Raw genomic sequence first — 12,664 nt, 5'->3', positions numbered from 1 at the left:
CGCAGAATGTAGAGCTATGCGCGTGGCATTAGTTTGACTCCTTGTTATTGCTTACGGTTAACTTCCCGCTTGACGCTGATTACAAAATATATACTGTCGAAGTTTTCCAGAAGCTACCGTAAGGGATTTTTCATATTTCATTTAGGTAATATGAGGATGTCCAATCGAATAGACATTTTACGTAATGGTGATGACGAATATGCAAGTAGTAAGAAGAAACACCGAAGAAATTCTGATGATAGAAAACGAAGTAGGAGTAGATCACGTAGCAGCAGTCGTCGTCACTCTTCCTCCAGAAGTCAAAGAAGACACAGACGCTATCGAGGCTCTTCTGGAACAAGGGCTTTGAAACGCTCTTATGATAGAGAAATAAGACTTAAGCAGTATTATAATAAGGTCAGTGACACTGAATTTAATTTTCAATTTGACCTACGTTTCCAATAAAACAGGTAGGTAAAGAAACTTGGTCATATTACTTATATTTATTAGTCACTGTTTAAACAGCAAGTGAGATATAAAGGGTATTTTTTCATCATAAATAAATATGCCAGTCCACTCTAAAAGTTGCATACCAATTTATTGTTTGATATTGGTAAAAGTTAAAGTCTTGCCAAAAAATTTCTTTGTTCCAAGCATTATATAGTAATTATTTGATTTTTTCTTTTTGTATCAAGTGGACCAAAAGATTTTGTTATGTTTTCAAACTTAACTTCAGTATTATAGTATTTAATTTCTCTGGCATATTTGTTTAACAATTTACGGTAGTTTTTGAAATGTTCATCACTTATTTTTCGTTCGTCCCTTTTTTCTCACTATGTATGTTTTGATGCTGCTCAATGAACATCAATGCTTGATATCCTTCTGATCTGAAATTGATCTATACTTCAAACATAATTCACACCTGCATGTGCCTGCATCTACATTATTTGTCATCCGTGTTGCTTGTTGCAATTGTATTCCAACAGAAGCACAAAGATTTGTACGAAAATGAGAATAGAGGAAGACGGAAAAATCTTGACAATGGAAACTCCAGTCGTTCATCAAGCGAGTCTACTGTTTGTACTAATCAAGTGAAAGATGATAAAGATGGGCATCTTATATACAGATCAGGAGACTGGCTGCAAAATAGATGTACTAAGATTTTAATTATTCAAGACATGCGGTATCGATAAGTCGTCTTGTTTGAAAAATCTATAATTAAGTGCCTAAATTAAATTACAGTTTATAAAAGCATGTTCAAAGAAAAAAAAAACTAAATTTTTAAAGTTTAGATCAATATTAGAAGTTTGCTACACTCAGACATACTTTTCTTAGTGTGTTGGTAGGCATCAAAGCAAGTACAATTATCAAATAACTGTTTGTATATTGATTTTTATCTTGTACATTTAGATGAAATTTGGACACTACTTGGTGAAGGGACATTTGGTAAATGTCTTGAGTGCTATGATAGGTTAGAGATTTTTTTTTTTATGGAATTGAGGTATTTAAACAAAAACTCAAAACACTGTCCAATGCAATTAAATGCATGATCTTTTATTTAGTTTAACGTTTAATAGTAATTATTTATATAGTATTGTTTTTTTTAGGAAATATGACAAGGTCATTGCTTTGAAAATAATTAAGAACATTGAAAAATACAGGGAAGCTGCTAAATTAGAATTGAAAGTTTTAGAAAAGTTATCCAAAAAAGATCCTGAAGGGAAAAAGTAAATTATACTGATTGTTTTTTTGTTTTATTTATTCTTTTTTGTTTGTTTTACAATTGAATTCGCCTAAAGTTCCCTAATGTAGACTTTTTATGTCTATATCTATTGACAACCTTGGAATAATTTTCAGTGCAGTAGCTTTTCTGTTTTTAGTTTGTGCATTAAGTTACTTGGTGCATTTGATTATCATGGTCATGTATGTCTTGCATTTCCAAAGCTTGGAAAAAGTGTTTTTGATTTTTTGGTATGTCAATTGTTTTAAAACCTACTACTGTCTCTTGCTTTTATATTTTTGGGATGTAGAAGCTTTAAGTTTTTCGCAAATTAATTTTACTTGTTCCTTTCATTAGAAGGAAAATTTGTATCAGCCTTATCCAATGCTTCATACTCAACATATTGCTTATCAGTTGTTAACATCTGTTAAATGTGAGGATTTTTTTTATTCCTTAAATGATTTTAGATTGATTGCTGTCATAAACATTAAATATATGTAGTCTCTTGTTCTGGGTATTGTTTTTTTAATTGATTCTTTGTTGTGTTAAACAGTTTTGCACAGTATCAAGCTTACACATACAGATTTGAAACCTGAAAATATGCTGTTTGTTGATTCATCATATGACACACACTGGAATGAGAAAGCTGTAAGACTCGTGTTTTTTATTTAGTTAAATAATTTGGTATATTTGCCAGGTTTTTAATTGATATTCAATATGAGTTATGAAATGACTTTTTTTTTTTAACCAAAGTATAAATAAACTTAGTGCTTGATTTGCTATGCTCTTTCAAAAAAAGGTATTTAGCTTAAAATTCAGACCTAAGTGTGGACTATTAGGCTGACACAGACTAAGTCTCATTAGGTTTCATTAAAACTTCATAGTTTTGTAATGCAAGCTCTTAGTAAATTAGTATTTATACTTTAGGTGTATATGTATATTTATGCAGCTTCATCTTAAACCAAGTTTTATTTTATTGGTTTGACTTACTTAGAGACAAGAGGTTCGCATCTTGCGTAGCTCAGAAATGCGTCTTATAGATTTTGGTTCAGCCACTTTTGACCATGAACATCATAGCACAGTTGTGTCAACAAGACACTATCGTGCACCAGAAGTTGTATTAGGTAATATTTTGTTTTGATTTTATTAGATTGTTGTATTTAACAACCTATTTCATAAATCTTCTTCATATCTTTCTTAAATAAATGTTTTTGTTATCTGATTCATAATAGATTTTTAAAGGGTATGTTCCAAGTGTTTCAACAAGTTTACTTAATATAAAATGATTATATTAAAGCTAATTTCTAGTGGGTTTGTTCTGAGTGCCTAACACTGTTCAATATGAAGCTTGTTTGGTTTAGGCTCAATTTAAAACTGTCATTTAATTGACACTCATATAATATTCCAATTGTGATTTATACACCAGACCCACTGGCTACATTTTGTTAATCAAACTGGACAAATTTAGTTAAATTGTTCTAAGTACCTGGAGTTTTAATAAAATAAAAAAAATTACTCTTTTTGAGATAAATTCAAATAATTCAGCTTTACAACCTATTCAGAAACTTGCAACTGTCTTTTTTATATAGGGGAAGTCCTGAAAAACAGCTGAATTTCTTAATGATTAATTTATTCAGTTTTTTATATGTAAATTTCTTTTCTTTTTGATACATGACTGATAGAAAAACTCTAGAAAATGTTTCACCAATAGAATGTTAATTTAATTTCATATTTCACTGCGTTCCCTAAAATACCTTTAGAATCTTTAATTCAAATATTAACTTTTGTTAAGTTGAAAAGTTATATTGATAAGTATGCATTCTTGTTATCATTAGAGTTAGGTTGGTCTCAACCATGTGACATCTGGAGTTGTGGTTGTATTATCTATGAAGTATATACTGGTAATACACTATTTCAGGTAAATTTATTTTAGGCATTTAATTTTGTAGTAATTCAATCTAGAAATTATATTGTTTTAAGTAAAAAAGTTGTAAAAATATTAAAATGATTTACTTTGTAGACTCATGATAATCGAGAACATTTAGCAATGATGGAGAGAACCTTAGGAAAGATACCCAACCATATGATAAAAAAGTCTAAGTAACCATCTTTGTTTTTTTGCTATTTGTATCTAAACCAATTTGTGCTTTACTGTGTCTAATGTTTGTTTTGGTGGTTGTTTTTTAGGAAAGTTAAATATTTCCATAAAGGAATGTTAGACTGGGATGAATATAGTTCTGAAGGAAAATATGTCAAGGATAATTGTAGACCATTAAATGTAAGTCTTGCAATTAGTGCCTTTTTTGATTTTCATACTTTACTTTTATTAATTTTTTATTTTCTTTTAAATAGGATTACATGACATCTAATCGATCTGCTCATATTGAGTTATTTGATTTACTTGGTAAAATGTTGGAGTATGATCCAGAAAAACGAATCGCTGCTCATGAAGCTCTTATGCATCCTTACTTTACCTGTCTTGTATCTCGTGGTCGAACTGATTCCAGTTGTTCATAAATATTTTGTATATTATATTTTTATTTACGTCAATATTATTTTTGAAGTTTTCTTTGTAAATATTATTTTAATCGTATAGATATATTCACACTAGTAGTTTTTATTTTTTTTTGTTTTGTTTTGTTTTTCTCCCCTCCGTTTTTGATATTAAGAGTAGAAGGAAATAAAATCGTTTTTTTTTTTTTAGAGGCACAATTCTATCCAATATTTTCGAGGAAATAATATGCGTAACTGTACTATTTGTACAAATAGAAGAATTGCCAATTGTTCATTCAGTCAAAATGAAAAAAACTAACGAAAATCTTAAGACGCTTTTCAATATTGATGCAATAAATAATGGCCCTTAAGAAAATTGTTGACTCCTGGCGAGAACATTTTCTATAGTACTTTGGTAAACTCAAAAAAGATAATTCTATCGCCACTACATAAAGTTGGGTTTATTGAAAAAATTTGTAAGAGCTTTGCCTAGAGATGGGATTGTTTTAAATATTTGTGAAAACATGATAGGTAATAACTACTGATTATTTCACAAAGAACAACATGCGTTACATTTAAGTAAACTTTACAAAGAAAATTGATAGGAAATAATTTAAAACTAGCATCTAAAATAGTCTTATTGTAGCAGCTCGATATTATTGTAAGTAAAAATTGCAACCTAATAAATACTACAATTTTTTATTTGGTTCCAAATCTTCCTCATTTTAAAGCATAAACGATATCGATGTTAGATAATTGTGGGTAATTAAAAACTGACATCAAATACGGTTTTAGCACAAAAATTTACATAAGATTAGGTTAATTGGTTTACAAAGTTTTTACCGAAATGGACGAATAAACCTCTAGTGTAAAGGTGAGTTTCCACTCATCCGTTTTAGCTACGGAAAAGGGAAAAGGATGTGAAAGTTAATCACGTGAGCATGTGCAGTGATTATTTTTCAAAATTAAATTATAAACTGCGCAAGCTCACGTTATAAATTTTCCCATCCCTTTTTCAATCCCGTAGCTAAAACGGATGGGTGTATGATAAACATTCTAGCCGAGCCATAATTTTGAAGAAAATGTACGTAGCGCATTTTGTGAAAACTAAAATTTTATGAACTTTATTAGTAGCAACGTTTGAAAATTGGGTCAGCACTTAAGTTCATAAATTTACCTCGACAATTTAACCAAATGAAAATATTAGCTGCTGCGTATATAATTTTGTAGCGGTAACCTAATATTATTTTAATAGTAAAAAAAAAACCTTAATAATTAGAAGATTCTTTGTTCGTCATACGTGACGTCAACTTTATTGATGTTCCTTATGTATATAATTTATTTCGAACGCAAACCGACAAGTTTTCTTTTAAATTTAGTTATTGACGAAGCTATGTGTTTTACTTAGAAAACCACTTACCACTGCTCAAAATGTATTTAAAGATTGCAAAAATGACATTTTTCTGTTGTCTGGAATCGTAGTAATTAACAGGTTCAATAATGAGAAATATTCTGCTAGTTCTTTGTATTTTGCTTCCGTGCGGTGAGTGATTCAGTCGATAACAGTGAATATGTAAAAAATTGAGTAGGTTACAAAATAGTATTTCTTTATGTGTATTACAGTTTTACAAAGAATATTTATCAACGGATTGTTCTAAACTTAAGGCCTCTAAAAAAAGTCGATTATTTTTTCTTTCCAGTTTTCAGTTTAACATGCTGGTTTCAAAGTCCAGGAGTGTTGACAAAACAAGATTGCATTCCAATCGTGCATAATACATGCGCAACAATCACTACAGTCACAATCAAGGATGGCAAAACTTCTACATCGATTTCAAAAGCGTGTTCGAATGATCTTCTGGGTTGCAGCTCATTGTGTAAAGAAACTATCAAACAAGTTCAACGGCTCGATCCTTCTACTAATGTCACCTCGTGCAATGTAAGAGCTACTAATGTATATTGTACGTAAATTATTGGAGTAATTAGGTGTCTGGGCTCAAGATTTCAAAAGAGATGATAATAAAAATATTTTTTTAGTAGTAGGTATTTTCAGTACTCATAAAAATCTCTTATTCCAAGTTTGGAGTAATCAAGGCTAGTTTAATTTAAAAGTCAACTTGGAATAGTTAAAGTGTTGGACTTCGACTTTCAAATTCGATTATCTAAAATGATATCAGTTGGAAAATTAATATTGAATCGAATCAAGTGATTTTATTAAAAATAATTTTATGGTTGATTCTCTGTTTTAAAATGATATATTTCTTCAACGAAACCAACGAAAAAGACTGACCAAGGTGCGTATTCACCTAACTTTCGTAACTCTTACATGGCTCACCTAAGGTTACGAAAACAGTAAGTTCTTTTTTTTTTTTTTTTTTGTTTTCACCAATATTTTTCATATTTACCAACAGTTAGCGCATGAGCAGCACTGAAAGAAAAAAGAAAACTTATGAAAAAACGTTTTAAACTTCATAACTCCGCATTCTCCAAATTAACGTAATCCTAATTTATGCACAATTTTGACTTACAAAAATTTGGTGAATACGCACCGACAACTTTCCAAAAGTTGTTCAATTATTAATGAATCTACAAAAACAAAATAGGAATATTCTCTACACGAATGTAAAGCTGCATGATGTATTCAAAAGTCGTAAAATTCTAAAGTTTCTCTCTTCAAAATTTCTTCAAAACAACCTTTACGTTATACAACTTTATTTTGCAAGTTCTCTGCAAATAATCGTATATATGATTTCGAAAACCATTCCAACTTAACAACCATATTTTAGTTTTATAAAACAGATTTTTACATTTAAGGGCCTGCTTATATGGAAAGCGGGCTGGCTCGGCAAACGAGCCAGCCCGTTTGCCGAGATCTCAACGTCATCAATATTTTAACTTCATTTTATTTTGCGTTTATATGAATAAACGAGCTGGCCCGGATAGCGATCTGGGCTAGTTCGTTTATTCATATAAACGCATAATAAAATTAAGTTGCAATAAGGACGACGTCGAGATCTCGGCAAACGGGCTGGCTCGTTTGCCGAGCCAGCCCGCTTTCCATATAAACAGGCCCTAAGACACCAAAAAGAAATAAAATCGAATGAATATTATATTATAGCGTTTTTTGGAGTAATATTCTTAGACTGCTTTATTTACGCTTCATTATTACATTAAATGTTTATTATTGCACGAAATGTTTCTCTTAAAAAATTGAATACAAGCTAATCGAATTTTACTTTAAATCTTCGTAAGAATATGAACTCTTAACTTTTTACGCTTTTTAAACCTTATCTGAAGACTTTTACAAGATATTTGAAACCAAAATTATTGGTCCTACGTGTGTTATTTTTTGTCTAGTAATTTTTCACCTCACTAATGTAATTTTATTTGTAATGCCAGTGATTTTATACCTCAATTGCTTAGACAAATTATATATATATATATATATATATATATATATATATATATATATATATATATATATATATACATATATATACACATTTTTTAAAGCATGTTATCACAAGTTACTTTTGAAGAACTGTGCTACTTGAGAAGCTTGAATTTGAAAACTCGTTTTGAAAGAGCAGATATACGTAAAGTTTTTAAAAACATCGATAGTGTTCATCTTGAGTTATATATATATATATACATATATATTTACATATACACATATATATATACAAAATATATAATGTATTATTATAGTATAATAATGCAAATACTCTTGTGCGTTTGAGAGTGCTCGATACTATTGAATAATAGAGCAACTTTTATTTATTTATATATATATATTTATTCATTTATATAAAATGAATAAAAACACCTTTTTATGGAACTCTGAGTTTCATGCCTGACTTACATGGCATGAAATTATTCAATAGTATCGAGCACTCACAAACGCACAAGAGTATTTGTATTATTATGCTATAATAATACATTATATATTTTGTATATATGTATATATATATGTATATATGTAAATATATATATATATATATTTATATATATATATATATATATATATATATATTTATATATATATATATATTTATACATATATATATATATATATATTTATATATATTTATACATATATATATATATATATATATATATATATATATTTATATATATTTATATATATATATATTTATGTATATATATATATATATATATATATATATTTATATATATATATATATATATATATATATTTATGTATATATATATATTTATATATTTATGTATATTTATATATATATATATATTTATATTTATATATATATAATATATATATATATATATATTTATATATATTTATATATATTTATATATATTTATATATATTTATATTTATATATATTTATATATGTATATATATACTAAAGATGAACACTATCGATGTTTTTAAAAACTTTACGTATATCTGCTCTTTCAAAACGAGTTTTCAAATTCAAGCTTTTCAAGTAGCTCAGTTCTTCAAAAGTAACTTGTGATAACATGCTTTATAAATGATATCTATGTTTGTGTGTTTGTGTGTGTAGTTTTAAAAAATTAAATATTTTTTAAAACTACACACACAAACACACAAACACATTGGCGTGCAAAAGTTTCCGGCCAATGTCAACTCGTATTCTAACTTATTTATAAAAAAAGGCTGATGATTTATAATCATTATGAGATATTAGTATAAGATACATGAGATACATGAGATACATGAGATATATGAGATGTAGGAAACTAAATAATGTAGCAAAAGAATATTATTTTTGCTTGTTAATGCATTTATTATTGTAATTGTTACATGTGAAAAAAATTCCGGCCACTTTTTACTTGAAAAAAAAATCACTGTCCACGTGTTCTATAATTCACTTAAAATAAATTTTAATGTTAATACTTTGTAGCCACATCTTTTGCAGCGATAACAGACACACAAAGATGTCGCATTACGTAATCGGAAAATACAAGCGGGTGAAATTTTATCTCGATCTTCCTTTATTGACTTAAATATTTGTTCATATTTGCTTTTTTCATATATCTATGCTTTCAAACTTAACGATTAAGAATTTCCCTAAAGTTATTTGGTTCAAGCACAGTGATTAAGATGGCCTGCTGAATACTCTTATACATTTGAAGTCGAAAACCATTGTTTTAGCAACTTGAATGTGTGTTTAGGTATCATTATTCTGTTGAAATCCCCATTCTTTAGCATTGTTTCTTCAGCATAAGATAAATTGTTTTCTGAAATATCCTTGTGAATTGAAGAGTTCATATTTCCTTTGATCTCTATCTATGGACCTAATCCTTGTACAGAAAAATTCCCCCCAACATCACAGCTTTTTGCCTGCATTTCCTTTATTTGATATTGAATGTCGTTTCTCGTAACAATATGGCATCGTACAAATTGTTTGACATCATTCCATTTTTTGACATCATTTCCAAAAAGATTATATTTAAATTCGCCTGAGAAAGTGACCTTTTTTTGATCTTAGATTTGTCCGATTTAGGTGATTTTTAGCATATGGTAATCTGGTCTTCTTATTCTTTTTACGGATTAATGTTTTTTTTATACCTTTACGACCAAATGTCTTACATGTTGTCTTCGTGTCACTATACTGCGACTAAAGTTAGGTATTCATCCTATAGCTTCAGTGCTAATTTGGCAACAATTTTGGCAAAACTCGCAGTTGATTTGCGCCTTATGATACAATATACTTTTTTAGACAATTTTCATAGTTTTCAACTACATGGACGATCTTTCAAATCATATCCACAACGGTATTTTACAATAATATCGATAATAATAACGGTATTTTACAATAATATCGAAAATACTTCATTATCATTGATTTACCTATCAATGATAATGAAGTATTTTCACAAGAAGATTTACTTTCCTTTAAAAATGTTATTACTTTCTCACGAATTTTGATTTGTGTATGTCAAAGGATAATTATGTTCTCTCAACCTATGAACAAAATGTAAACATTCAACGCACGATTGTTTGTAAATGCGACTTTGAACGTCCTGTCATGTCATTGTAGCTGGAATGTAGCCGTGTGGCCGAAAACGTTTGTACGTGTAAATAATACATAATAATATTCTTTTGCTACGTTATTTCTTATATCTCATACTAAAATTTCACAATGATTTTAAACCATTATTCTTTTTTTAAAATAAATTAAAGTACGAAATGAAAAACTTTTGTACTCCACTGTATATTCATTTACACTGTATATTTTCTTTATTCGATAAAAAGTGATTACCATTTTTTTAACATTTTACCATCGATTTTCAGGCGCAGTGTTTTTACGGAGACCTCAGCAACAACGCGTTGTCAACCAAGGGAAGTTGGCTTGTAATGGCACTTTTCCTATTTCTCTCTTCATCGATTCTTAAAACGATTACATTATGAATCAGTTTTTAAACTCTTCTTTTTTTTCCGTGTCTTTTTTTTTGCTATATTTTTAAATAACTCTAATAATAACATCCATCCAAATAACAAACAATAACAACAAAATTAACAAAAAAAACAACACGGATATTCCAATATTACTAAGATTCAAAGGAGAAGCACGAGGATTTGGTTCCCAATTTTTGTTTTTAAATGAACCGTAGTCTTTTTTCAAGTTATTTAATTTTCTTTTAATTTACGGAGTCAATCGGAAGAAAGTAAATGTTTAGAACGTGACAAATGTCTTGCAAGTGGGAAATACTACGTTATTGAAACTTTATTTTTGATTTTTTTTCTTTTTAAATTTTCTGTGTTTGAGATAAAAGTTCTTAATTATAAAAGTTCACAAAAATTCTTATATATCAAGATTTTTAGTTGTAAACTCTAAAGATTTATTTGTTTCTCTTTGAAAGAAATGTTTATATTGTTTCCTGAAAAGTGTTTCAACACCGAAAATATGTGTTTGTTATTTTTCAAAAAAATATTGCATATGCTCGAAATAACAAAATATTTTGCGGGTTTCTTCCTCAAGCTGGTGTAGAACTTCTTTAGGCTGGTGTAAGACTTCCACACACTAGTTTTTAACATTCGCTTGATACCTTCAACATTCACTTGTTGTCCTTTGATAAATCAACATTCGAATACACATAGAGCCAGAGGATTTCAACACGCTGTTTTTTTCGGAGTGTAAGTGCGCGATATCCTAGAAGATTAATATTTAGCTGTTTGAAGACGGAAGTAATATTTAACTGTTTGAAGTCTTTTAGGAAGAGGGGCTGAATCTCTATCATTGAATCTCTTGCATTCTTTTAGAAAACTTTTCTTTTTGTAACTGGCAAGCATGTAACACTTCATCTAAATTCTTTTGTTCAAATCTCCTTGCCAACATGAATTCTACTTCTAAAGCTTTTTCAAATTCAATTGTTCAATTTTAAAACTACATCGAAGTCAAGAAAACAGATTTTGAAACTTTGAGGTACTGCAGAAGGTTACTAATAACGATGTTGCAAAACTGAACAAAGAAAAAAAACTAAAATAGTTGTCGGATGAAAAAAGAGGCGAAAAGAGTATATGCAACATTTTATCACTTTCTTTAAATACTGTGATGTAACTTACTGAGCTTTACAATAAAGTATGGCAAAGTATGGAAACTTTAAAATAAACATCAAAGACTTTGAAAAGTTATTCTTAAGTATCACATCATGAAAGGCAGTAATTTGTTGATATATTGTTCAGTTAAATAACTTTTCATAAATTATCATAACCTATCATAAGTAATTTTCCTCGGATTGGCTTTAGATTCCAACTGATTGTTATTCTTTTATTGTTTTCTTGTTTTTCGTATTAGCCCTAAATATTGTGTTTCTGTTTTTCATATTTTGTTCTCTTTCAACCTATCAAACTGCAGTGAACAATTTTCTTACGTAGTACTTGGTAATTAGCTCGTGAATAAATTAAAAAACCGCTAAGCAAGTTTTGAAACGTACAGTAGACTTTAAATTTAGAAACATAAAAGCTTGAAAATATTTGCTCCTCAATGCCACAACTTTAATCGACCTAATTTCTCGAGACAAAAATGTTAATGAACTCGTGTTTACCTACCACATTCCTAAAGATGTTCTCACTGAGTACATTGAGAATCCGTTTCCTGTTCTAGTATCACCCATTCACAGCTGAGTATGAGAGGGCTATCAAACTTGTGGCAGTGCAACTGTTCAATTCAAATTTATTCGGCGCAGAAACATGTGTGCAATCAAAACTTCTATATAAAAATATCAAAAAATTCCTTCATAAATATGTAAAATTTCTTTCATAAGTATCAAAAACTTGCTTCATAGTTATCAAAAGTAATTATAAAGAAAGTTAATGGCGTAAAACACTTATCGTTATTAGCTTCACTTGATTTTTTAAATTAAAACGTAAATTGTAAAAAGGAGCCTAAAAAAGTTGCATTTCACACAAAAAAATTTTCTTTCCTTTTTACTTTTAACTATAAATACATTCAGAAGAAAAATACA

At 28.7% G+C, this 12,664-nt stretch overlaps 3 protein-coding genes across 5 annotated transcripts in view; 2 read left to right on the top strand and 1 right to left on the bottom strand.

Annotated features, from left to right (window-relative positions):
- LOC149888489 (uncharacterized) overlaps positions 1-12,664 on the bottom strand; it is a 242,973-nt gene that overhangs the window by 151,019 nt on the left and 79,290 nt on the right. The gene's annotated exons all lie outside the window — the stretch shown is intronic.
- On the top strand, positions 9-4,319 carry LOC145189609 (dual specificity protein kinase CLK2-like). Its single transcript, XM_080066272.2, has 12 exons — positions 9-396; positions 966-1,131; positions 1,390-1,450; positions 1,587-1,706; positions 1,860-1,950; positions 2,057-2,132; positions 2,253-2,347; positions 2,694-2,823; positions 3,535-3,617; positions 3,720-3,799; positions 3,887-3,977; positions 4,052-4,319. Exons 1-12 carry the CDS (start codon positions 151-153, stop codon positions 4,214-4,216), a joined length of 1,404 nt encoding a protein of 467 aa, XP_079922398.2. The 5' UTR covers positions 9-150; the 3' UTR covers positions 4,217-4,319.
- On the top strand, positions 5,564-10,866 carry LOC149888496 (uncharacterized). The gene is made up of 3 exons (XM_090088379.1): positions 5,564-5,735; positions 5,893-6,128; positions 10,491-10,866. Exons 1-3 carry the CDS (start codon positions 5,693-5,695, stop codon positions 10,605-10,607), a joined length of 396 nt encoding a protein of 131 aa, XP_089944505.1. The 5' UTR covers positions 5,564-5,692; the 3' UTR covers positions 10,608-10,866.

Source organism: Hydra viridissima, unplaced genomic scaffold, assembly GCF_058129835.1.
Source record: "Hydra viridissima isolate aposymbiotic clone 2 unplaced genomic scaffold, HvirCarnegie_v1 scaffold_5, whole genome shotgun sequence".
NCBI classification, from domain to species: domain Eukaryota; kingdom Metazoa; phylum Cnidaria; class Hydrozoa; order Anthoathecata; family Hydridae; genus Hydra; species Hydra viridissima.
Note: the sequence above shows the minus strand (reverse complement) of the source record. Positions and strands in the feature narration are given on the sequence as shown.

What these genes read in the sequence shown, in the direction of transcription:
- LOC145189609 (XM_080066272.2), top strand. Translation starts at nt 151, where the DNA reads ATGAGGATGTCCAATCGAATAGACATTTTACGTAATGGTGATGACGAA. An exon ending in GTTGTTAACATCTGTTAAAT is followed by an intron (nt 2,133 to 2,252) that starts GTGAGGATTTTT and finishes TGTGTTAAACAG; the next exon opens with TTTTGCACAGTATCAAGCTT. An exon ending in CACACTGGAATGAGAAAGCT is followed by an intron (nt 2,348 to 2,693) that starts GTAAGACTCGTG and finishes TGACTTACTTAG; the next exon opens with AGACAAGAGGTTCGCATCTT.
- LOC149888496 (XM_090088379.1), top strand. Translation starts at nt 5,693, where the DNA reads ATGAGAAATATTCTGCTAGTTCTTTGTATTTTGCTTCCGTGCG. An exon ending in TTGTATTTTGCTTCCGTGCG is followed by an intron (nt 5,736 to 5,892) that starts GTGAGTGATTCA and finishes TTTTCTTTCCAG; the next exon opens with TTTTCAGTTTAACATGCTGG. An exon ending in CTAATGTCACCTCGTGCAAT is followed by an intron (nt 6,129 to 10,490) that starts GTAAGAGCTACT and finishes ATCGATTTTCAG; the next exon opens with GCGCAGTGTTTTTACGGAGA.